We start from the raw sequence: 22,359 nt of genomic DNA on the forward strand, positions 1-22,359 counted from the left end.
AAAACATATTTCATTCAATTCAGCAAAGGAAAGGCCAATAACTACAAAAACATTCATTTCAATACAACATAAAAACATGTGTCCTCTCACACCATCCTTATAATCACAAAAAACCCCAAAAGCTTCTTCACATTGATATACAATTAACTTTATGGAAGTATAACGACCGAGCATATCCAACTTCTTGAAACAGCCTCCAATGACTCTTTTATATAAGACCTAGATCCTTCAAAGTGAAGTTATGCTTTTACACCTAAATTCATCAATTTTTTTCATTGATTTTATTATCTTTTGATTCCAAGATCTTTCAACTAAAGTTACTCGATTTTGAAGGGTTTTTTATTTTATTTTAATTAGTTTTATTTTGGAAGGTTAAAAGTTGTTTAGTTTCGTATTTAGGGTTTTGGCTTTGTTATATAATATTTTTAGAGTGAATTAAAATTAGGTTGTTAATGAGATGATGAATCAAGGAGGCAATTGGCACTTACAATTCTAATACTATAGCCGCACCTTCACTGCAATATCCACAACAGTCCAAGCAATGGATAGATGTTGAATGCCGATTCTAGGTAAACAAACAATTAAACAAATATCCAATCTTATTAAACGAATATCCAATCTTATTAAGAAAATGTTTTGGGCATATCGGAAGCGATATGCCCAAATATGCCCAAAACCTTGGCACTTAAAATATTTTCTTGAAGTGACATTAGGTGTACAACTAGAACACCCTCTTTATTATTTTTATAAGGAGGCTTGAAAGTGTTTACTTTAGGATTTGAAAGGGGTGCTGAGCTTTGTTTCCCATGGCTTGTTGTAGTCTCTTGCAATCTAGTGAAATTTATACTGTTATTTCGTGCACGCTGCTTTCAACCTTAATCGCCAGTTGGATAACATCAATCAGACTCCAACATAGTTGTAATTGTATAACATCTACAATATCCACTTTAAGACCTCCCAGATAACGAGTGATAATTTGCTCTTCAAGTTCATGGATATCGCACTTCAGAAGAAGTTGTTCAAACTTCATCATATACGTTTCTACCGACATTGGTTTTTATCTTAAATTATGAAATTGAAGAAAAATGTCTTGCCGATAATGTGCTGGAAGAAACTTACCTTTGTGTTCTCGACGCATCTTCTCACATGATCTTATCTTCTGGTGACCTTCTCTTTCTCGCTACCATTTCAAATTCTCCCACCATATAGATGCATACTTCTTCAATTTAATTGCAACCAATTCCCTCAAACCTAGGAATGTCTACTTTGAAACTTGAAATCCTCAATTCACTTGCTCGACCTCTTGGACGGAACCTAGGTGATTCATCTTGAGATGAAGAGTTTTCCCCAAATAGATTCTTCATCTGGATCTTGGTCTCCTGTGGCTCCTTATCTTGCAAGTTGTTCTTGTAATTCTCTTATTTGGTTTTGTAATTCTTCCATTTCAATATCTCGAGCAGTTCTCCATCAATTTTGGGTTTTTGGTGGCTTTTTGTGGTGAAGGGGTAGTGAGATGGTAGGGGTGATGAGGTATAAAAGTCAAACAATTCATAAAAACTTTATATAGTAGTAAGTGCTACTATGGTTCAATACGCACCAGGAAAATTCCCAGGAAAGGGTTCATTATATTTTAATGTGTTCTTTTTGTTATGATCTGATATGACAAGTTTGTTCTTCAAAAAGCCTTAGAAATGGAAAAGTTTGGTAATGATGTGGCAAGTTTTATAACAATAAGTTTCTGACAATTCCATTGAAACTAAACGTCATTTTCTTTTCTTGCAAAGTCAAGCAGAGTAGTGTTGCTGATGATTTGGTTTAATAGTATCAATAGTAGAACTGAGACTAGTTGGAGTGTGGATCATCAACGTAGAGAAAAGAGTGTTGGGAGTCATGCATTTTGGACATGGAAATGGTGTAACATAGATGAACAAGATGATGGACGCAAGGTAGAACACACACATAACACATAAGCCCAAAAAGTTTCAAGGTAAGGATGGAATATTACCTACTCCTTTGCTATTTAACACTTGAATCTTCTTTCTTGGAATTTTAGTTCTTCAAGTGAACTTGAAGAACCTCAAAATATGATCCACACAAGTCAAAGAAGAGAGAGCCGAGAGAGTGAGAGAGAAAATTAGAGAGTGATTTTGTTTTAATTGATTCAATTTTTAATCAAAATGGATAAAACTTAATTTATATACCATGGGCACAAAGTGTAATTTTAAATTTTTTTGGGAAGGCCTCAAACAATTTAAAATTAACTTGAGAATAAACATTTATGTCAAGTCCTTGGTTTTATGGTTAATTCATAATTAGACCAAATTTTAATTCCATTAAATATCTAACCCTTTAGAATAAAACCAATGCACTTTTGCCCCCATCATTGAATCCAATTCAATAATAATATTTAATAAATCCTTATTACACTTGGTTAGTGCTAGCTATTCATGGATAATCATTTCTTACCAATACATTAATTCGGATACAACCATTTACGTCCGAACATCATTAATCTGATTAATGATATGTATTACTCTCTCTCCTTGAGCTTGGTTTTATATGTGACCATTTTGGTTCATTGTGATCTAGCCGTGGGCCCAATATTTGATTTTGATATGTTTCGGTATAATTCTTTATAATCGAAACTCCTACTAATTATGGTAGATGTCTATCAATGTTCCATAACCCCTAAACCACAATGAAGTATAAACTCCAATGAACCTATTCTGATCGTACGTACCGTGTAGTCAAATCCCTCCATTATCTAATCCTGATTAAGAATGGTTCATGGTATGTCAAAACCTTTAACTTAATCTTTAATTGAATTGTCAATCGATACAATGGAACTCGTCAACATGAAACTACTTTTCATCTTACATTCATTATACTCTGGCCAGAGATTTGCCTTTTCCAATGTTTATTGACATTCGTCTGGGAACTCGAGATTGGACTATTTTGAGTTAACGGATCTCATCTTGACCATCACTTGTCCTCGCACATGAATAACATATGACCAAACTGGTTTATTACACAAGACATGGCTAGTCTTAGGTCTAAGAATCAGTGGTACATTAGCACGATCCTATGATACATCATTGACCATATCCATGTGATTCATCGTAATCGGTCGTATTTGATAAATAGTTCACTAACCGTTTATCCATGCTAATGCCTTAGTGACATACCTCTTATAATCACCCACACTAATACCATCACATGATATTCAATGGAGACATTTAACATGCCTACTATGCAATGTTATTGCCCAATTAACATTACTTGCGTAGGGAATTCTTTGATGATTTGATCTTCTGAAGATCGGTGTCATCCGGACATTTCACATGCAATATTAAATATAATATAATATAAATGAAGTAGAAAATCAACATGTGAAATAAGAACACTTTCTTTTATTCATAATATATTTACAAGATATAATGTCTTGAAACCGACAACACGATTGGTTCCTAGGGTATACACTAACAAAGAGGGTCCAATGTGAATTTAATATTAGACTCTAGTTAATAAATTTGTGGGCATTACATAGAGATCAGTAGAAGTCAGCTTGATTATGGTGTACTAACTTTCCTTTGAAAACTTAAATCGACAGAAGCATGTGTTCTGGGGATTTTTTTTTTTTTGGTTGAATTATTAAATTGTTTGGTCGTAGGTTGGAATTGTGAACTTTAGTTTACTATTTGAAGTGCTTCTAATGTAATCTAGGGGATTGATTAGCATGAAAATTGTATTCCTTATAAATGTGGGAAAAATATCTAAGTTATCTCTCTCTGCTGCCTAGTTATAAGGAGCCTAAAAGAGAATTATGACCAAGCCTTACGCACAAATGATGTGAAGGCAATTGTTGTTAAGGGTAAGTGAGTGGATGGGTGGAGATAATATAGGTTATAATAAAACTGGCATCCAGTGTTTGTGTATCATTGTAGATGAATGTGATACGAAGCTAACATCTAATGTCATTGGAGTAGGAGCCAAGGGTAAGTTTTGTGGTGGCTTTGACATTTCAAGTTTTCCCGGAGCTCCAGGAGGAATTCGTATGTTTTCCGTTTCGCATGTCTCTTTCTTCTGGTTTATACATCAGTTGAGCTCCTTTAATGACGTTTCTGTATGTCTTCGCGGAGGAGATGTCGGTTGAAGCTATGTCAATAGATGTTCTAACTGACACTGTAGAGGGTATGTACTTAGTTTTTTTACTTTTGTTAATTCTCTGCTAAATTGTACTTCCCTATGTCGACTATTTAACCGATGCTTTGTTTTCCATCTACAAGAAAACCTTCAGTTGCTTCCATTGAGAGATTTGCCTTGGGTGGAGGATTAGAGGTTGCAATGGTGAGTCCCAGGTCTTTTGGGATTGAAGTTGTTGTTCATAAGTCTATCTGATGATCTTATGATTCTGGTTTGTTAGGTCAGCCGCGCACAGATATCTACCCCTAGTGCACGGTTAGGCCTTCCTCAACTTTCACTAGGAATTATTCCTGGATTTGGAGGTATGTTTATTTAATTTGAATGCAAGAATTATGTTACTGTAATCAGAGTTGAACCAAAGTTTAAAGTTCTTATAGCTGACAGCATATTAAAATTGACATGTTAATTAATGTTGTTTAGCAATCAATGGGTTCCTTTACATTATCACTCAAAAGCCCCTGAATTGTCTCAAGAACATAGCGACTTCCATGCCTTGTTGGTATTACGAAGTTCCTTGAAATGATGTTGGTATGTGTTGCCAGTTCTTTATCTTGGTAGAATGTAAGTTTGGTGTGCTTTGATGTAGTTGCTCTATGCTTTTCAATTAACATCTTTTTATCTTTCCTGCACCCAAATAGACTTCGAAACTGGTTAAAGGGGATGAAGCTTATGATTTTGGTCTCGTAGATGTCATTGTTGCAGCTGATCAATTGATAAGCACTGCACGTCAATGGGCCCTGGATATCTTCGACCATAGAAAACCATGGGTTTCTACTCTTTACAGGACTAATAAGTTAGAGCCCCTCGGGAAGGCAAGGAAAATATTCAAGTTTGCAAGGACTCAGGCCAGGAAGCAGGCTCCGAATCTCGAACATCCAATAGTGTGCATTAATGCTGTTGAAGAGGGTGTGATTTCTGGTCCTCGGGTTGGACTCTTGAAGGTCCTAATCCACTCTAAATTTTTTCTGCTTCCTTTCCGTTGCTATTAGCATGCGATTTTGTGACAATAGATTTATTTTGGTAGGAAGTTAAAGTTTTTGACTTACTTGCAAAATTTGACACCAACAAAAGTTTGGTTCATATCTTCTTTGCTCAACGTGCAACCTCAAAGGTTTGAATGAAATTTTACTGCCAGAATTGTTTTTTGTTCATCTGTATATGTTATTATAAGTTCCAGCAATAAAGTTGTGTTCTGTTGGAGGATTTAACATTTGTATTTTGACTCTTATTCTGATAATTAACATAATATAGTTGGTCAGATTGGTCTTGATGTAGGTTAATATGATTTGAAAAACCACTCAATATTGGGTCGCTCAATCATGATAAATTCATTAAATTAATTTAGGTATTCATTTTCTTAATAACACTTAGGTTCCTCAAGAATGGAGGTAAATATGGAAGTTGTAGGGTGTAGACAAATTAAATATTAGTGTTGAACTGATGTAGAATGTCTAGCGGATGAATTCATGAAGCGGGCTGAACGTCAAAAGTCCATACGTAAAGCCTAAAGGTCTTAAATGAGCATGTCTCATTCAAACGACTATAACTTTTTATCTGGGAAGAATTACGGGACCCGTAAAATACCGTTGGAAGCTTATTTTGAGCCCGTCGATGTGAAAAATTGGTTTAACCAATTGGAGGTCATTTTTAAGGTCAAAATCCACCATTTTGGCGTATTTTGGGGCTGCTTTAGTTATTTGCGTGTTTTTTCCTATTTTATTTCAGGTTTTCTAATTTTAATTAATTTAACTTTTGTTTCCTTTTGTTATTAGGAGTCTTATTAGGGTTGGTTGTCACCCTATATAAACTTATTTTTTGTTTTGGATGTTATTCATTGAGTTATTCAGATTTACCTCAGATTTTAAGGCTTAAGTTTCGTGATTGAGACTTGTTATTAGTTTTAAAGGTGTAACCGAGTGCTAGCCTTGTTTTATCACTCTAACTCGCTGCGTCATAATCCTCCAAATATTCTTGAATAGATCTTGGAAAATTCTGAATTAGTGCTGATATTCATTGTGCTTACTATTTTCATAGTTCATCGGCATGCCTAACTTCAAACTCAACCATGATGGATAAAAAACTGACTGGCTTACATTTAGATATATTGATCGGCATTTTGTGTTATATGATTCGAAATGAACTTGAAAGTCATGACTTCAAAGTGATTATGGATGACTTTTGATGCTGGAATTATTTTACATTTGCAATCTTCAAAAGCTTCAACAGCGGTGATTATTAGTTAAATTGGTCAACCATGTGTACTAGCGTAAGAGTTGTCGTTGTTACTATCAATTGCAATCTTATTTCAATGTTCATAATACATTAATACTGACTATTGATGCCTTAATCTTCTAACTTCTACATCACATGGCTCTTACCAACTGACAGGTTCCTGGGGTAACTGATCTTGGTTTGATGCCACGATGACTGAATAAGGTTGCAATTCTTGGTGGAGGATTAATGGGCTCTGGAATAGCAACTGCATTGATTCTTAGTGATTATCTTGTGGTTTTGAAAGAAGTAAATGAGAAGTTCTTGGAGGTTAGGATCAATAAAGTCAGAGGTGGGAACAAGGCCATGCTTTAACTTGTACATTATTGTTATATAAGGTAATTCACATTTTTTTTTTTTTTGTATTTATTTTTCCAGCCAATCTACAAAACCGTATCAAAAAAGGAAAAATGACTAAGGAAAAGTTTGATAAGACCATGTTTCTCCTTAAGGGTGCTTTGGACTATTAGAGCTTCAAAGATGTTGATATGGTCATTGAGGTACTGCAATATGCATGCTGATTTACTTTAGTATTTGTTTGTCATCCTAAAGTTTGACTGTTTACTTTATCAATTTGTTCTTGATGCTTTGAAACAGGCTGTTATTGAAAATGTTTCTTTGAGGCAACAAATTTTTTCTGATCTTGAAAAATATTGTCTATCGCATTGCATACTTGCAAGTAACACCTCCACAATTGACTTGAATTTGATCGATGAGCGCACCAAGTCCCAGGATCGGATTGTTGGAGCCCATTTCTTCAGGTAGTATTTTGTGTAAAATTGTCATTGCTTTTCAACCTCTATCTTGGCTCAACAGTTGACTTGTGCTTTTGATGCAGTCCGGCTCATATCATGCCACTCTTGGAAATAGTTCGTACCAATAAGACTTCTCCACAAGTGATTGTGGACTTACTTGATATTGGTAAAAAGATAAAGAAGACTTCAGTTGTAGTTGGTAATTGCACAGGCTTTGTTGTCAACATGATGGTCTTCCCTTACACACAAGCTATTTTTTTGCTTGTTGAATGTGGAACAGATCCTTATTTGATTGGTAGGGAAATTACCAAATTTGGAATTAATAGAATTTGAAGTGGGCTTGACTCCTCACCCAATAAGGCCTTGTTGAATGAGAAGATTACTCCCTCTTATAAACCAGTAGGCTTAAGCGTGCCTAGTCAGTATGGGACTCTAACACTCCCTCTCACGATCAAGCCCATATGTTGGGTCATGCCTGTTATTGGAGATAGTTGTCGGTTCTAACTCCTCACCCACTGGTCAAGCGCTTAGCTCAATTGAACATGGGCTCTGATACCATGTGTTGCCAAGTACTGTTGAAGATCCGAACTTTGATATTCTCCTCTATTGTCACTTCGAAGGACCTGAACCTATGCATTATACTGCGTACGAACCATTTTGTGAAATCTCTAAAAGAGCAAATTAACCTCCCTTTTAGATTTCATTAGACATACCCAAGTCATCATTGTACAGTCATCAATAAAAGTAACAAACCAACGGGATTCACCTAAAGTTGCAACTTGTGATGGCCCCCAAACATCTGAATGTATAAGCATAAAAGGATTTGGACTTTTATTGAATGTTGTTGGGAATGCGACTCGATGACTTTTTGATAGTTCACAAACATCACAGCGGAAGTTGCTAATATCATTTTTTTCAAACAAACTTGGAAAAAGTTTCTTTAAGTAACCAAACGAAGCATGTCCAAGGCACCGATGCCATAACCAGATGTCAGATTTCTGTTTATCCCTTTTTGAGTAATCTACTGTCAAAGCTTGCTTTAACATGGTAGAATTTTGTGACTCTAAATCCAAGTAATACAACTGCCTCCTTTTAACACCACAACAAGTCGTCTGCTTTGTTTGAATGCTTTTAAACTCACAAAATTTAGGCCAAAAAATCATCACACAAGATAAGGCTTTGGTTATTTTGGGGACTGACAATAAGTTATAATTCAGAGATGGAACAACTAACACAGAATCTAAGTGTAAAGTATTTTTGAGAGTTAATGATCCTTCCCCAATGACCCGGGTGGACTCACCATTAGCAGTTGAAACAAATTTTGTGAGGATGTTGTAAGGTTAGAAACATGCCTAGAATCAAATGTCATATGATCGGTAGCACCGGAATCAATTATCCATATACTATTAGAAACAGATGTACACATATTTAAAGACTTACCATCATTTCTAGCAGTGGATACAAATGGTGAAGATTGTATGACATATTCTTCCTTTTTCACAGCAGCAGCAATATAACTTCTTTTCTTGTTGTTGTTGGGCTTGTTGGGTTTCGTCTGTGCATGTTGACTCTCATTCTGAGCTACCATGGCTGAAGTTTTAGCCAAATTTAGAAAATTTAGAAACGGGTTTCTGCATAGATTTTTACCACACATTTTTTTTTTTTTTTTAACAAAACTTCACTCACTTGCGTCTCTTCTTAGCAGTGGACAACTAGCATTGATCGGAAGATGACAGCAGATCGGTGCAGTAATCGACAGTAGGATCAGATTGGTTTGGGATACCGACAGCAACATCTCTTCTCAGAAATAGCCAGTCGGTGTCGTCGATGGCAGGTCAATGACGGCGAGTTCTTTCGCGGCTGGGTTGACGACGGCAACGGTTGCTTGGCTTGGTTGTGTATTGATGATTATTTATTTTCTTCTCTGGCATGGATCTGGACTTGTTGAATGTGGAACAGATCCTTATCTGATTGATAGAGAAATTACCAAATTTGGAATGCCAATGGGTCCTTTCAGGTATCTAATTAATTTGCAAAATATGATTTGGTAACCATGTTCTCACTGTTGCTTTTTAGAAGTTTGATGTCACATTGAATGGGCTTTATGTGTTTCATTTGTTTATGTAGATTGGCTGACCTTGTTGGTTTTGGAGTGGTAATTATTGAGTTTGTTAAGAAACAAGTTGACAGAGGAGAAGCTAAGCTAGCAAAATTTGTTACGCTAAGCTGGAAGTTTTAGTTAGAGTTACTTAGACGGTTATTCTACAAAGTGTATATATATGTATATTGATGTACTGAATAATTTTTTAATGAAGAGTATTCTTTTTTCTTCCATCTGCTATCAGTTCATTCAATTTCATTTTCTTAACATGCTATCAAAGCCATGATCTAAGGCATGAAATTCTCAATTAAATCGTCAAAATTTCTCACTAGATTTGGTTCTGATCTGCTATTGAATTTCATTTATGGTTCTTCAATTCTTTCATTTGTTTTCTCTTCTCTTAAACTATTGAGTAATAGCTTCATTTGATTTTTATAAAAGATTAATGGCAACTGAAGGAAATGACAACATCTCAATTGGAACTGGATCTCAAAGTAATCAAAGTTCATCGACGGTGGACTTCAGTCATCCCTTGTACTTGCACTCCTCGGATACTCCAGGTTCTATCTTAGTTTCCTTTCAACTCATTGGAATAGAGAATTACTCACTATGGAGTCGATCAATGAAAATCGCTTTACTTGTTAAGAACAAGATAGGTTTTATTGATGGAACTTGTAAAAGAGACACAATTTTACTTAACTAGCAAGAACAATGGGACAGATGCAATGCCATTGTGCTCTCTTGGATTATGAACTCTGTGAGTAAAGAATTGCTAAGTGGTATAGTCTATGCTTCAAATTCGCACCTGGTATGGCAGGATTTAAAGGAGAGATTTGACAAAATCAATGGTTCAAGGATCTTTCAATTGCACCAAGACATTGTTACTTTAACACAAGGAACTTCAACTATATCCACTTATTATACTGAACTCAAACTTTTATGGGATGAATATGGATCTATCATACAACTACCTACATGTGAATGTGAGATGTCAAAGCCTTACGTGGAACATATGCAGAATCAAAAACTTCTACAGTTCCTCATGGGACTGAATGAGACATATGTGCAAGCAAGAGGACAAATCTTGATGATGAATCCATTGCCTAGTGTCAACTAAACTTATTCCATGCTTGTGACAGAAGAGAGTCAAAAGAGCATAATAGGATCTACTGCATCAGAGTCTTCCCTAGAATCTACTATCTTATACTCATCATCATCATCACAGCAGCAGTCCAAAGGAAAAAAAAAATTGGAATGTTACTTGTGAGCACTGCAATGTGAGAGGTCATAAGAAGGAAAATTGTTATAGGCTTATCGGCTATCCTCCTGACTTTAAGTTTACTAAAAAAAAATTCGCAGGAACTCAATCTTCAGTCAATCATGTTTCAGCTCCATCTACTGATCATGCTGAGCCTAACAATTCAGGACCTGCTGCAGCTCCATTGTTCTCTAAGGAACAGTATGCAGAGATCCTCAAACTCTTGAACAAAGACTCAACTACTTCTACATCAGATGGAATGGTGAACATGGTAGGTATAAAGTGTTTTATATCTTCACTAGGTGAAAAGCAATCCTGGATTCTAGACACAGGGGCTAGCCATCATATGTCCCTTTGTATTGATCTCTTATCATATTTAGTGTCTTCACATATTTCTACATCAGTTCGATTGCCTAATGGTCATGTGTCTAAAGTTTCTCATATTGGGTCACATTATCTCACTTCTGACCAGAAACTCACCAATTTTCTCTATATTCCTGATTTCAAATTCAATTTGATTTCAGTTGCAAAGATGACAAGAGATTTGTCTTGTTTCATCTCTTTTTTTCCTGACTTTTGCATACTTCAGGACCTCTTCAGTGGGAAGGTAAAGGGGATTGGTAAAAAAGATGAAGGTTTATATTTCTTACTGCCTTTCAAACACCATACATCACTAGTTGTGCCTCAACCTCTCTCAAGGATTCTCCCTGCTATTACTAAGGTTTCTCAAGTTTCCACAGTGCATGAAGATTCCCCTACTTTACATAATAATTGTTGCTTGTCTTCTGTTGAATTGTGGCATAAAAGACTTGGCCATGTGCCTGTTCTCAAGTTGAAATATTTCCCTTCAATAAAGCTTACTCATAGTGATATGAATTGTGTCTTAAATTGCAAAATATGCCCCTTAGCTAAACAAGTCAGATTGCCATTTACTTCAAGTAATACTAGAGCATCTCATCCTTTTGATTTGATGCATATGGATGTTTAGGGTCCTTATGCTCACCCCACTGTTGATCATCATAAGTTCTTTCTCACTATAGTAGATGATCATACAAGGATCACTTAGGTTTTCTTAATGAAACACAAGTCAGAAACTATAATCCATCTTCGAAAATTTTGCTTGCTGGTTCAGAATCATTTTTCTGCTTCTATCAAAGTCATTCGATCAGACAATAGGGGAGAATTTTTTAATACTGCTTGTGCTGAGTTGTTTACATCCTTGGGCATTATTCATCAAAGATCTTGCACCTACACACCCCAACAGAATGGAGTGGTAGAACGCAAGCACAGACATCTGTTGGACATAGCTAGATCTTTGAAGATCCAAGCTGGAATTCTACTTCATTACTGGGGTGACTGCATTCTCACTGCATGTTACTTAGTAAACAGGATATCATCTCTTGTTTTAAACAACAAATCTCCTTATGAAATGCTACATGGAATTCCACCACTAATTACTCATCTTCGAGTGTTTGGTTGCCTTAGTTATGCAACTCATTTCACATCAACAGACAAATTTGCACAGAAAGCCATTCCATCAATTTTCATGGGGTACTCAGCAACTCAAAAAGGATATAGGCTACTGAATTTGAAGACTCACATGTTCTTTATAAGTAGAGATGTGAAGTTTGTTGAGCATGTTTTCCCATTTCTTTCTCAATCTTCTTCAGCTGATTTTCATCCTTATCCTTCATTTTTACCTACACATTCTGAGGACACTGAGTTATCTTACCAATTTTCACCAGTTGATGCACCACACTAGACTTCTTCACCTGATAATTCACCTATGCCACCTGATCCATCTGAGTCTGCACCTCTCATTGGTTTTTCTCATACATCATCATCTCCTATATCACCTCCAGTCTTTAGAGGATCCTCTAGGACTGTTAAACCCCCTATTTGGCTCACTGATTATATCTCTCCTGCTGCTCATTATGCAATCACCAACTATGCTTCTTACAAGCATCTTAAACCTTCATATCACTGTTTTCTCACAGCTATCTCTCAAATACATGAGCCCACTACTTATGAAGAGGTTGTCAAGGATCCCAATTGGGTAGCTGCAATGCAGGCAGAGATAGATGCCTTAGAGGCTAACGAGACATGGACCTTGGTTCCTCTTCCACCAGGCAAATCTGTCATAGGCTGAAAATGGGTATTTAAAGCCAAATATCATTCAGATGGAAGCCTTGAGAGGTACAAGGCATGACTTGTAGCCAAAGGATACAAACAACAGGAAATGATTGATTATACTGAAACCTTCAGTCCAGTTGCTAAAATGGTGACAGTAAGGAGTGTCTTGGCTTTAGCATCTATTCATGGTTGGCCACTTATGCAAATGGATGTGTATAATGCTTTTTTACAAGGGGATCTCTTCGAAGAAGTTTACATGGAATTGCCTAAGGGTTTTCGCAATCAGGGGGAGCCATTGGTCTGTAGATTGCTTAAATCCTTATATGGATTGAAGCAGGCTAGTCGACAATGGAATATCAAGCTGACAGAAGCACTAATCAAGCATGGATAATAGCAGAGCAAACATGATTATTCCCTATTTACTAAAAGGAATGGCAGTAAGATAGTGATTCTATTGGTCTATGTAGATGATCTTCTAATCACTGGGAATGATCAGAAAATGCTATTAGACTTGAAAAATGTTCTACAAAGGAGCTTCAAGATAAAAGATCTTGGTGAGTTGAAGTACTTCCTTGGCATTGAGATTGCTAGATCAAAGGAAGGGTTGATTATGAGTCAGAGGAAGTATGCATTGGAGCTCATATCATAAGCTGGAATGGCAGATGCCAAGCCTGCTAAGATTCCACTCGAACAGAATTCAAAACTCACTTCATTTGAATATGATCAACAGTTTAACGTTGCATCAGAGGATTAGCTGTTGGAAGTTTCATCCATTTATAAGAGGTTGATTGGTAGATTGCTTTATTTGACCATGACAAGGCCTGACATAGCTTTTTCAGTTCAAACACTTAGTCAATACATGCATGCACCTAAGGAGTCTCACTTAGAAGCAGCATTAAGAGTTGTCAGGTATATTAAACAAAGTCCTGGTCTTGGTTTGTTAAAGCCCTCAAGTAGTGAAATGAAACTTATTGCATATTGCGATTCTGATTGGGGAGCTTATCAAATGAGTAGAAAATCAGTAAGTGGGTATTGTGTCAAGCTTGGAGAGTCTCTTATATCATGGAAGTCAAAAAAACAGAGTACCATAGCCAGATCATCTACTGAAGTAGAATACAGAAGCATGGCAGCATGTGTATCTGAGATAATTTGGCTACTTGGTTTGATTGATGAATTAGGAGTAGAAGGAATGAAGCCTGTGATGCTATATTGTGATAACAAAGCTGCATTTACAAATAGCAACCAATCCAATGTATCATGAAAGGACAAAAAACATTGAGATTGACTGCCATTTTACAAGGGAAAAAATTCAGCAAGGAGTTATACGCACAGAGTATATTGCAACCGGAAATCAGATTGCAGACATTTTGACTAAAGGTTTAGGTGTACAACAGCATGAGAAATTGATGGCCAAGCTTGGTATTAAAGACATCTACAAAGTGTCAACTTGAGGGGGAGTGTTGAGTTTGTTAAGAAGCAAGTTGACAGAGGAGAAGCTGAGCTGGCAAAATTAGTTACGCTGAGCTGGAAGTTTTAGTTAGAGTTAGTTAGACGGTTATTCTACAAAGTGTATATATATGTATATTGATGTACTGATTAATTTTTTAATGAAGAGTATTCTTTTTTCTTCCATCTGCTATCAGTTCATTCAATTTCATTTTCTTAACAGTAATTGCAACCGGCATGCAACTTGTTGAGAATTTTCCTGAAAGAACCTATAGATCAATGATTATTCCAATCATGCAAGAGGATAAGAGAGCAGGTTGAGTTTTGTTAAACCCAATGGAGTTAGAAACTTGCCTCTAACCAAGATTCGTTTTACTTCTGGGCAGAATTTCTTGTTAAGTGTTCTGCATTTAATATGCACTTATTTTAGGTGAAGCCACCCGCAAAGGATTCTACTTGTATGATGATAAAGGCAAAGCTAGACCAGATCCTGAATTAAAGAAATACATTGAGAAGGCTCGGAGTGTTTCCAGTGTTGCCGTTGACCCAAAGGTCAAACTCTCTAATCCCTTCTCTCTATTTCTCTACTTGGGGTATAAATTTATCTTGCACTCACATGTTATGGGATCAACTCGGCATACAGTTTTCTAAATTATCAGAGAAGGACATTGTGGAGATGATATTCTTCCCCGTGGTTAATGAGGCCTGTCAAGTCTTTTGCCGAAGGTATTGCAGTTAAAGCTGCTGACCTTGATGTTGCTGCTGTTATGGGTATGGGCTTTCCACCTTACAGGTTTGTATTTTTTTTTTTTTTTTTTGTTATTTAGGTGTTTCCTTTCTGAACTCTTTAGAATACTGGGTTTAATAATATGCTGTTATATATTTTTATCAGGGGAGGAATCATGTTTTGGGCGGACTCTATAGGATCCAAATAATTGGAGGAATGGTCAAAGCTGTATGGAGAATTTTTCAAGCCTTGTGCCTTCTTGGCTGAAAGAACATCAAAGGGGGCTCCTCTGGTGGGTATTCTGTAAATCCTTTAGTTTTCATGTCATTCATACTAAAAATTTAAGAGGATCACAGACTCCTATTGTATTGCCCCTGTGGCCTTAGCTTCTCCTCTAATGAAGCTATGAAATGGTCAGTTTATGCTTACATCATCATGTCATGGACCAGGATCATCTGATGGACCCTGTTAAGCCAGCCTAATCTTCGAGAAAAGCCTTTTCAATGCTAACCACTCGACCTTTAGTTCATTTGAAAGGCTACTATGATATCCATTTGTTTCCGTTAGGAAAATAAATGATTTAATTGGGGACCCATGACTCCTCCATCTCCTGGTCCTGGCTGTGCATGCTGAATGTCACAAAGTGGACCACCAGATTTAAGACCCAGAGAATATTTACTTGTACTTAAATTTTGTTCCATAGCTTTACTTAATAACTCGTCTTAGGTTCACTTTGCACTGACTTTTGCAGAGTGCGCCTGTGGAACAAACCAAATCAAAATTATAAGCCTTACTAGCTCGTCGTGGTGGGCATTGGTTCGATCTTTGTTGCTTGCATGATCTCTTCCCAACTCCGGAGATGCATTATATAGTTCTGGAGGAGCCAAATAATGTTTGAGATAATAAATTGTTGCAAAGATGTTTAGCAAATGGCCTGACATCTCAAAAAATCAGTCTCTTTAGGCATTTTTAAAGGTAATAATACATTTGCTTGTTTTAGCTCTCATAACTATTGTCCTTTTTGCTGTCAACCTTAGAAAAGAGCAACTGATAAGCAAAAATTGGAGCTCTTTTGTGCACAAATTAGAGAGGACCCATGCCATATATGATAAAGCTGGGGACTAAAACTATGAGAGAGATTAATGGGGCCATCTTTGTGGTAATAGTATGAAGTGCGATGATTATCTGTTGCTGATTCCAAACAAAAATCACATTCAACTTGCAAAAAAGCTGACTTTGAAAACATTGGAGATGGTAATGATGGTGTTTCACCAGCCACTAACCAACTGATGAAATCGCTCTATGTACCCCTCTATTTTAGATAGATATTATTCATGCTAGAATGGAATTTAATACCATTTAATTACAAGTTTCTGTGGCCAATAAGCTAGGAGTATGACAGGGCATCGTGCTGCAGAAAAAATTTACCTATGCAAAAATTTTACATGTAAACAAATATAAAACGAAACATTCTTACAACCATCCCTATAGGGATAAAGGGGAATTGAATATAGGATCTCTTCAGTATTATATTTGAGAGCCTTTATTTAATCACTTGACCATCGAGGAGTTGGTTTAAGATAATGTTCTTTCATGTATAATTATATGGTAAAACATTAAAATAAAATTTAGTTGTGTAAATTAAATGTCTAAACTTTGTCTTTAATATAATATGATAGATGATGAGGTGGTATAATTAAATAAACGTATTAAAAAGATTTAGTTTGATATTGTAGAGATTTAGACAGAGACTTAATTTATTTAACAATTCGGATGACCAAATACAAGAAACACTCCAACCAAAACAAACTTTATTACCTCTCTTTCCTCTTTCCTCTTCCCTCTTACAAGATATTTCAACATCCAATCTCCAGATAAAATAAGTATCTTCTGCTTTAGTTTTTCCTAAATATGGAAGACTTAAGCTTTTATATTGGAGTCTTAGGTGAGCATAAGCAATTTCTATCTCTGTACGATTTTCTGTATATATATGTATGCTGAGAAAATATGCATGGTCATATATGTTGCAGGTAATGTTATTGCAGTGCTGGTGTTACTTTCTCCAGCGTAAGCTCTTAAATTTTAATTAAGCTTCTGTTATATGATCTATATATATCTGTTAATTCGGAGTTTAATTTGATGATGATAGAAGTGCATGATCTGTGGATGCAGTAGAACATTTTGGCAAATAATAAAGCACAAATCAACTGAGGACTTTGAGAGCCTTCCTTATATTTGCACATTGTTGAATGCTTCGCTATGGACTTACTATGGCATCACAAAACCTGGAGAATATCTTGTAGCCACTATTAATGGTTTTGGCATTCTAGTTGAAGCTATCTATGTTACTTTATTCCTCATCTACGCTCCATCAAAACAGATCAGGGTTCGCACTTATAATATTAATGTTTATCTTCAGTTCAATATCAGAAAGAAACTCGCATGAAATTACTCCCTAAATTATCTTTTGGTAATTCCAGTGCAAAACAGCCGCTCTTGTTGGGATCCTGGATGTGGGTTTTTTGGCAACAGCGATTCTCTTTACTCGGTTAGCTTTCCAAGGAGAGTTACGTATTGATGCCTTAGGCTTCATTTGTGCAGGCGTCAATGTTATTATGTATGCATCGCCTCTTTCTGCCATGGTAATACACTTCAATCGTCTTTATATTTTGCTTCATGATATTCGTTCAGATTTTTGTTTTATTTTATTTTCCTATAGATAAAGATTAAGGAGTATTTTAAGCTTGCATTATTGGTGGTTCATAAATCCGATAAGTCAACTTGCTTTTTTTTTCTCCCAAAGAAACCTCCAATTAAAATAATGAACTGGAGGCCAACTTCCTTGCTTATTAGATAGACTAAAGAGGAGCGCGTGGCAGCCATTAATGAAGTGATTGAGAGAATGTGACTGTTTGGTTTACGAAGAACACATCCCATAAAGCTAAGCATCTCTAGAGGAAACACACAGCACAAAGAGTGTCTTCATAATTGAGAAACGGTAAAAAATGGTGGCATTCTAAAATATACTGGTCATTTTGTCACTTACTTTGGACAGCTAAATAGCTGCCATACATCACTTGGGCACTTGGGGGGCCTAAGCTCTAATCTAAAGCAACTATCAATTCGTTCAATAAATTGATTTACATTCAGGCCAAAAGTTTCATTTACATTTATTACTGATTTGGTGAGGCATATATGTCTGTTTGTGTGATTGCAGAAAACAGTGGTGACTACCAAGAGTGTGGAATACATGCCATTTTTCCTCTCATTTTTCCTATTTTTGAACGGTGGGATCTGGGCTTTCTATGCCTTGCTGCTTGGTGATATTTTTCTTGGGGTAGGTCAATTCTATTTTTGTCCACTGATATCTAAGATTTTTCTTTTTATTGTATGGTCCCAGCACAATCCTCACATATACAAGTGTGTGATGAAGCTAAGAGAATTCCAAGAGTGGACCTAGGAAAAGTATGAAAATACTAAGACAAAAACAGAGTATAAAGACTCAAAAACAGAGAATGCGAACAAACTTTAAAAAAATCAGTACTGAACCATTATATTTCTCTTTTTTTTTGTTTTTCCACATAACAATCTGTCTTTTTACGTCTACAATTTATAGAGAAAGCAAGTCAGGTGCTGTCCCAGTTCTCTGGAATCTCAGCCGCTCAATCTATAATACAGAGTTTTTACTCTTAACCATTGGATTTATTTACGTTGATACAAGTAGAATGGATAACTACTTGTCAACTTGCATAACTACAAAATGGATGGTTAGAATTTTACCTAGGTTCGAAACTTACTTACTGAGAGATCTACTAATGATAATTAGGTATCTACAAAATGTATGTGGTGCATTTTTTTTAGGTTATTTTTAATCCATTATATTTGTTAATTTAGCTAAACACCCTCTGACAATAAAAATTTATAAATTAACAAAAACATCCTCATCCATCCAATTGATTATCGACAGTTGGCCACCACCGTCGGACGGTGGCCGTAAGTTGCTGGAATGGTGCATGACTGACTGGATCTGGTTGATGATGCGTCAATCTGGCCGTTTTCGACTAGATCTACAGCTAAAGATCTAGTCGTTGACGACGTCCAGATCTACAACTAAAGATTTGGCCGTTGACGACGTCCAAATCTACGTCAAAGGTCTGGTCGTTGATAACATCCAGGTCTTGGTCATCGTTAACGACCAAATTATAGTAAGAAATCTGGCCATCAACGACAACCAATATATGGTTGTCGTCAATAGCTAGATCGGTACATGACCGACTAGATCTAATCATTTGTGCATCATTCTGGCAATTTTTGGCTACCGTTTGGCAGCGACAATTGGCAGTTAGCAATCAATTGGGTGGGTATGAGTGTTTTTGTTAATTTATAAACTTTTATTAAGAAAGGTAATTGTTAAATGTTTTGAGTTGAATAGAATATGATTAGATTTTGAATTTAATAGTAAATATTCACTTTTTTCATTTTTTTTTTAGATCAGATAACATAATAGAATAGGGTTCGAAAAATTAAACAAACAGCGAGTTAGATTTTATTTGGTGACAAGAAAATGGACTTGCTTATTTATAAAACAAAATTTAAGATGTGGTTCAAAGATGGGTTCTTACTTCTTCCACGTATTCAACTCCATTAACTGTTGTTATCCTTATCCGATAAAAAAGGATTATCCGTTGAACTGACTAGGATTGATAAACATTTATGGGATTGAAATGATAGACCTTTGGATCAAGTTTAGGTGTTATAGTATTCGGATTAAGACTTATACCAAATTTTAAGACTTTTTCTTTTTTTTAATTGTACGTTCTTTTAATTAAAATTTAAAAAAGAAAAGAAAAAATGGATAACAACTTATCAACTTGCATAACAAATGAATAACAACTTGTCAACTTGCATAACAATATCAACCGCAACTTGTCAACTTGTTCAACGATTTGATCCACTTGCAGTTTGTTCGGGAGAAATGCAGAAAGTGTTGATATCTGAGAACCGAAATCTATAATCTGCTTGAACTGCTGCAGTTTACAAAAAGGGATCCACAGTCTCTCTTATCACACGTTCCAGGGTCCATCCAATTATAATTTGTGTTGTCCTCTTCTTTTCTCACCCGCACGTTTTTGAATTCCAGGACAATTATTGGGCTCCCTCCATCAACATATGAATATGATTGGTTTTTACCTTCCTCAGGCTTAATTATCAAATCATAGTTCATGTAGCGGATAGATTTCCTTAGGAATTAAATAGCTGAAATTAAATATTAGTCCTATTTATTAATGTGTGGTTAATTATATAATATGATGCAGGTACCAAGTGGCGCAGGGTTTGTACTGGGAACAGCTCAGCTAGTACTCTACGCAATCTACAGAAACTCCAAGCCATCAAAGAATGTTGCGAATGCATTAGAAGAAGGAACACAACGCGAACCTCTAATCTCTCCCTCATAAAAACCATCATTTGCAAATTATCATGAAGTGTAAATAAACCCTAAAGCCAGGAGTATCCTTTATATATATATANGGGGCAGGGTTTGTACTGGGAACAGCTCAGCTAGTACTCTACGCAATCTACAGAAACTCCAAGCCATCAAAGAATGTTGCGAATGCATTAGAAGAAGGAACACAACACGAACCTCTAATCTCTCCCTCATAAAAACCATCATTTGCAAATTATCATGAAGCGTAAACAAACCCTAAAGCCAGGAGTATCCTTTATATATATATATATATATATATTTCTGGAGGTTTAACTTGGTCATTCATTGCTTGACGGGAGGAGAAGGGGTGAAACGTTACTACACCGTCATGCATATAAATTAGCTTATGTGTATACGTAATTCTGTATTATAGTTATAGTTTTGAGACTGTTCAACTTTTGTTACTCTCAGAAGTCTGTCATTTTATCAGTATTCGATAGATGAAGATGCTTGCAAGTTTGTGTTTTAGATATTGCTTTTTGTATGGTCATTAATGTCCATGTAAAGTAAGAAATGAAGGTTTTGTAGTTAATCTAAACTATAAAACATACTTTATTTATTATTCTTTCTCCTTATGTAATTTGAAGCCAATTGTCTTATCACTGAGCTTGATTATTCTAAAATCTTCCTGTTTAGTTTAGTTTATTTGCTCTAAAGTTTTTTGCTTGCCATAATTTGAGTTACTTGCGCAGTCGTGATCTGAAGTAATTCTGTCGGGGAAATCATCTTATAAATGGATTGGAAATAAGAAGATGTTAGATGCATTCATCAAAATATTAACGCATCCAATTTATATTCTCTTTTAAATTGATCATTATCATGTTCAAATTATTTTAGAAAACATAAAGTTAAATGCATGTAATGTTTCACCACGTCAATAAAATGAGTTAATTTTACATGTTAATTATGAAATTATGTAATTGGCATGATAAACCGGCGGCTTGCTGGTGGCAGCGCCGAAGCCTAGCCACCGGCCTAGAGTGGTTGTGTTGGCACTTGGCAGCCCTAAATCAGCCCACTTCCGGCCATTTTTTTATTTTAATTTTCAGCCACCACACAATCACCATCATATTTTATTTTATTTTATTTTTTTGTCTTGATGAACTTGTTAATAATCTGAGTGTATTTGGTTTTCATTATAATTAATGTGATAGAAATCCTGATTTTAGAATGAGAAGTTTTGGAAAAGGATATTTCAAATTATTTTTTTTGGTTATTATATGTGTTATGCTTGAAAAAATAGGGCTGACGCAAAGTCTTGTTAGCATGGGGTGGTCATAACTTAAGAAGGTTCCACGACCGCTCAGATGCGGCCACGTCGCGTGATGATGTGAGTGGCATGCTCCTGCCAGTGCAGTGGGTGAACGCCAGGTTGGCGAATGGTTGGAAATGGTCCACGTGTCCAATCCCTGCACAAGTTGAGAAAATCACTCCGGCAGGTGAGCAATGGGACGCAGAGAAGGATTTGCACGGCATCCACCCCACTCGCAGATTTAGTAATCATTACCTTGATTCATTCCACTATAAATAGAGGATTTCTACCTCATTTGCGAGATTGGCTAATTTCACTCTGGAGCATAGGAGGACACTTCTCCTGATGTGCCCCCAACCCAGCAAAATATCATGGAGGATATCCCTTCAAGCTCATGGCTTGATCCAACCTTCATGAGTTACCTGGAGAGGTTCAACAATACTCTCCAAACAATCAGCCAAAGGTTAGACCGATTGGATCGGGTTGTACCACTCAAATCAAATGAGGCGGTGCTACTACTGAAAACGCCTGCAAGTCGCGCGAAAAAGGGCAAAAGCCTATACCGCGTGCACTGCAGTGCGTCAAAGAAAGGGAAAGCAAGTGGCGCACAGCGGACCCAAAGGTTCTGAGTGACCAATGAACACCGATCGTGCCCTAGGTAGAATACCACTGGCATTGCGACTCGGTGACATGTCGTGGCCTGAGCTGTCTCGTGCCACGTCACACGA

General features: G+C 36.3%; 2 protein-coding genes across 2 annotated transcripts in view; both read left to right on the plus strand.

Annotated features, from left to right (window-relative positions):
* LOC116135612 (glyoxysomal fatty acid beta-oxidation multifunctional protein MFP-a-like) overlaps positions 1–15,794 on the plus strand; it is a 27,783-nt gene extending 11,989 nt beyond the window's left edge. Inside the window, 28 exon segments of the mRNA XM_031421325.1 lie at positions 3,800–3,871; positions 3,987–4,072; positions 4,143–4,191; positions 4,280–4,347; positions 4,424–4,509; positions 4,677–4,731; positions 4,842–5,144; positions 5,228–5,314; positions 6,592–6,766; positions 6,853–6,974; positions 7,072–7,235; positions 7,313–7,524; positions 9,189–9,246; positions 9,357–9,461; positions 9,772–9,890; positions 10,690–10,859; positions 11,178–11,309; positions 11,721–12,227; positions 12,351–12,717; positions 13,189–13,345; positions 13,517–13,973; positions 14,035–14,140; positions 14,391–14,483; positions 14,598–14,719; positions 14,811–14,882; positions 14,884–14,960; positions 15,060–15,186; positions 15,646–15,794. Coding sequence (XP_031277185.1) covers positions 3,800–3,871; positions 3,987–4,072; positions 4,143–4,191; positions 4,280–4,347; positions 4,424–4,509; positions 4,677–4,731; positions 4,842–5,144; positions 5,228–5,314; positions 6,592–6,766; positions 6,853–6,974; positions 7,072–7,235; positions 7,313–7,524; positions 9,189–9,246; positions 9,357–9,461; positions 9,772–9,890; positions 10,690–10,859; positions 11,178–11,309; positions 11,721–12,227; positions 12,351–12,717; positions 13,189–13,345; positions 13,517–13,973; positions 14,035–14,140; positions 14,391–14,483; positions 14,598–14,719; positions 14,811–14,882; positions 14,884–14,960; positions 15,060–15,186; positions 15,646–15,681 — 4,184 coding nt within the window. The 3' untranslated portion in view covers positions 15,682–15,794.
* Positions 15,795–16,905: 1,111 nt separating this feature from the next.
* LOC116135613 (bidirectional sugar transporter SWEET17-like) lies at positions 16,906–20,350 on the plus strand. Its single transcript, XM_031421326.1, has 5 exons — positions 16,906–16,961; positions 17,067–17,280; positions 17,375–17,536; positions 18,112–18,231; positions 20,210–20,350. Exons 1-5 carry the CDS (start codon positions 16,906–16,908, stop codon positions 20,348–20,350), a joined length of 693 nt encoding a protein of 230 aa, XP_031277186.1.
* The last annotated feature ends 2,009 nt before the right edge of the window (positions 20,351–22,359 follow it).

The sequence above is a fragment of the Pistacia vera genome, unplaced genomic scaffold, assembly GCF_008641045.1.
Source record: "Pistacia vera cultivar Batoury unplaced genomic scaffold, PisVer_v2 Contig301, whole genome shotgun sequence".
Taxonomy (NCBI): Eukaryota; Viridiplantae; Streptophyta; class Magnoliopsida; order Sapindales; family Anacardiaceae; genus Pistacia; species Pistacia vera.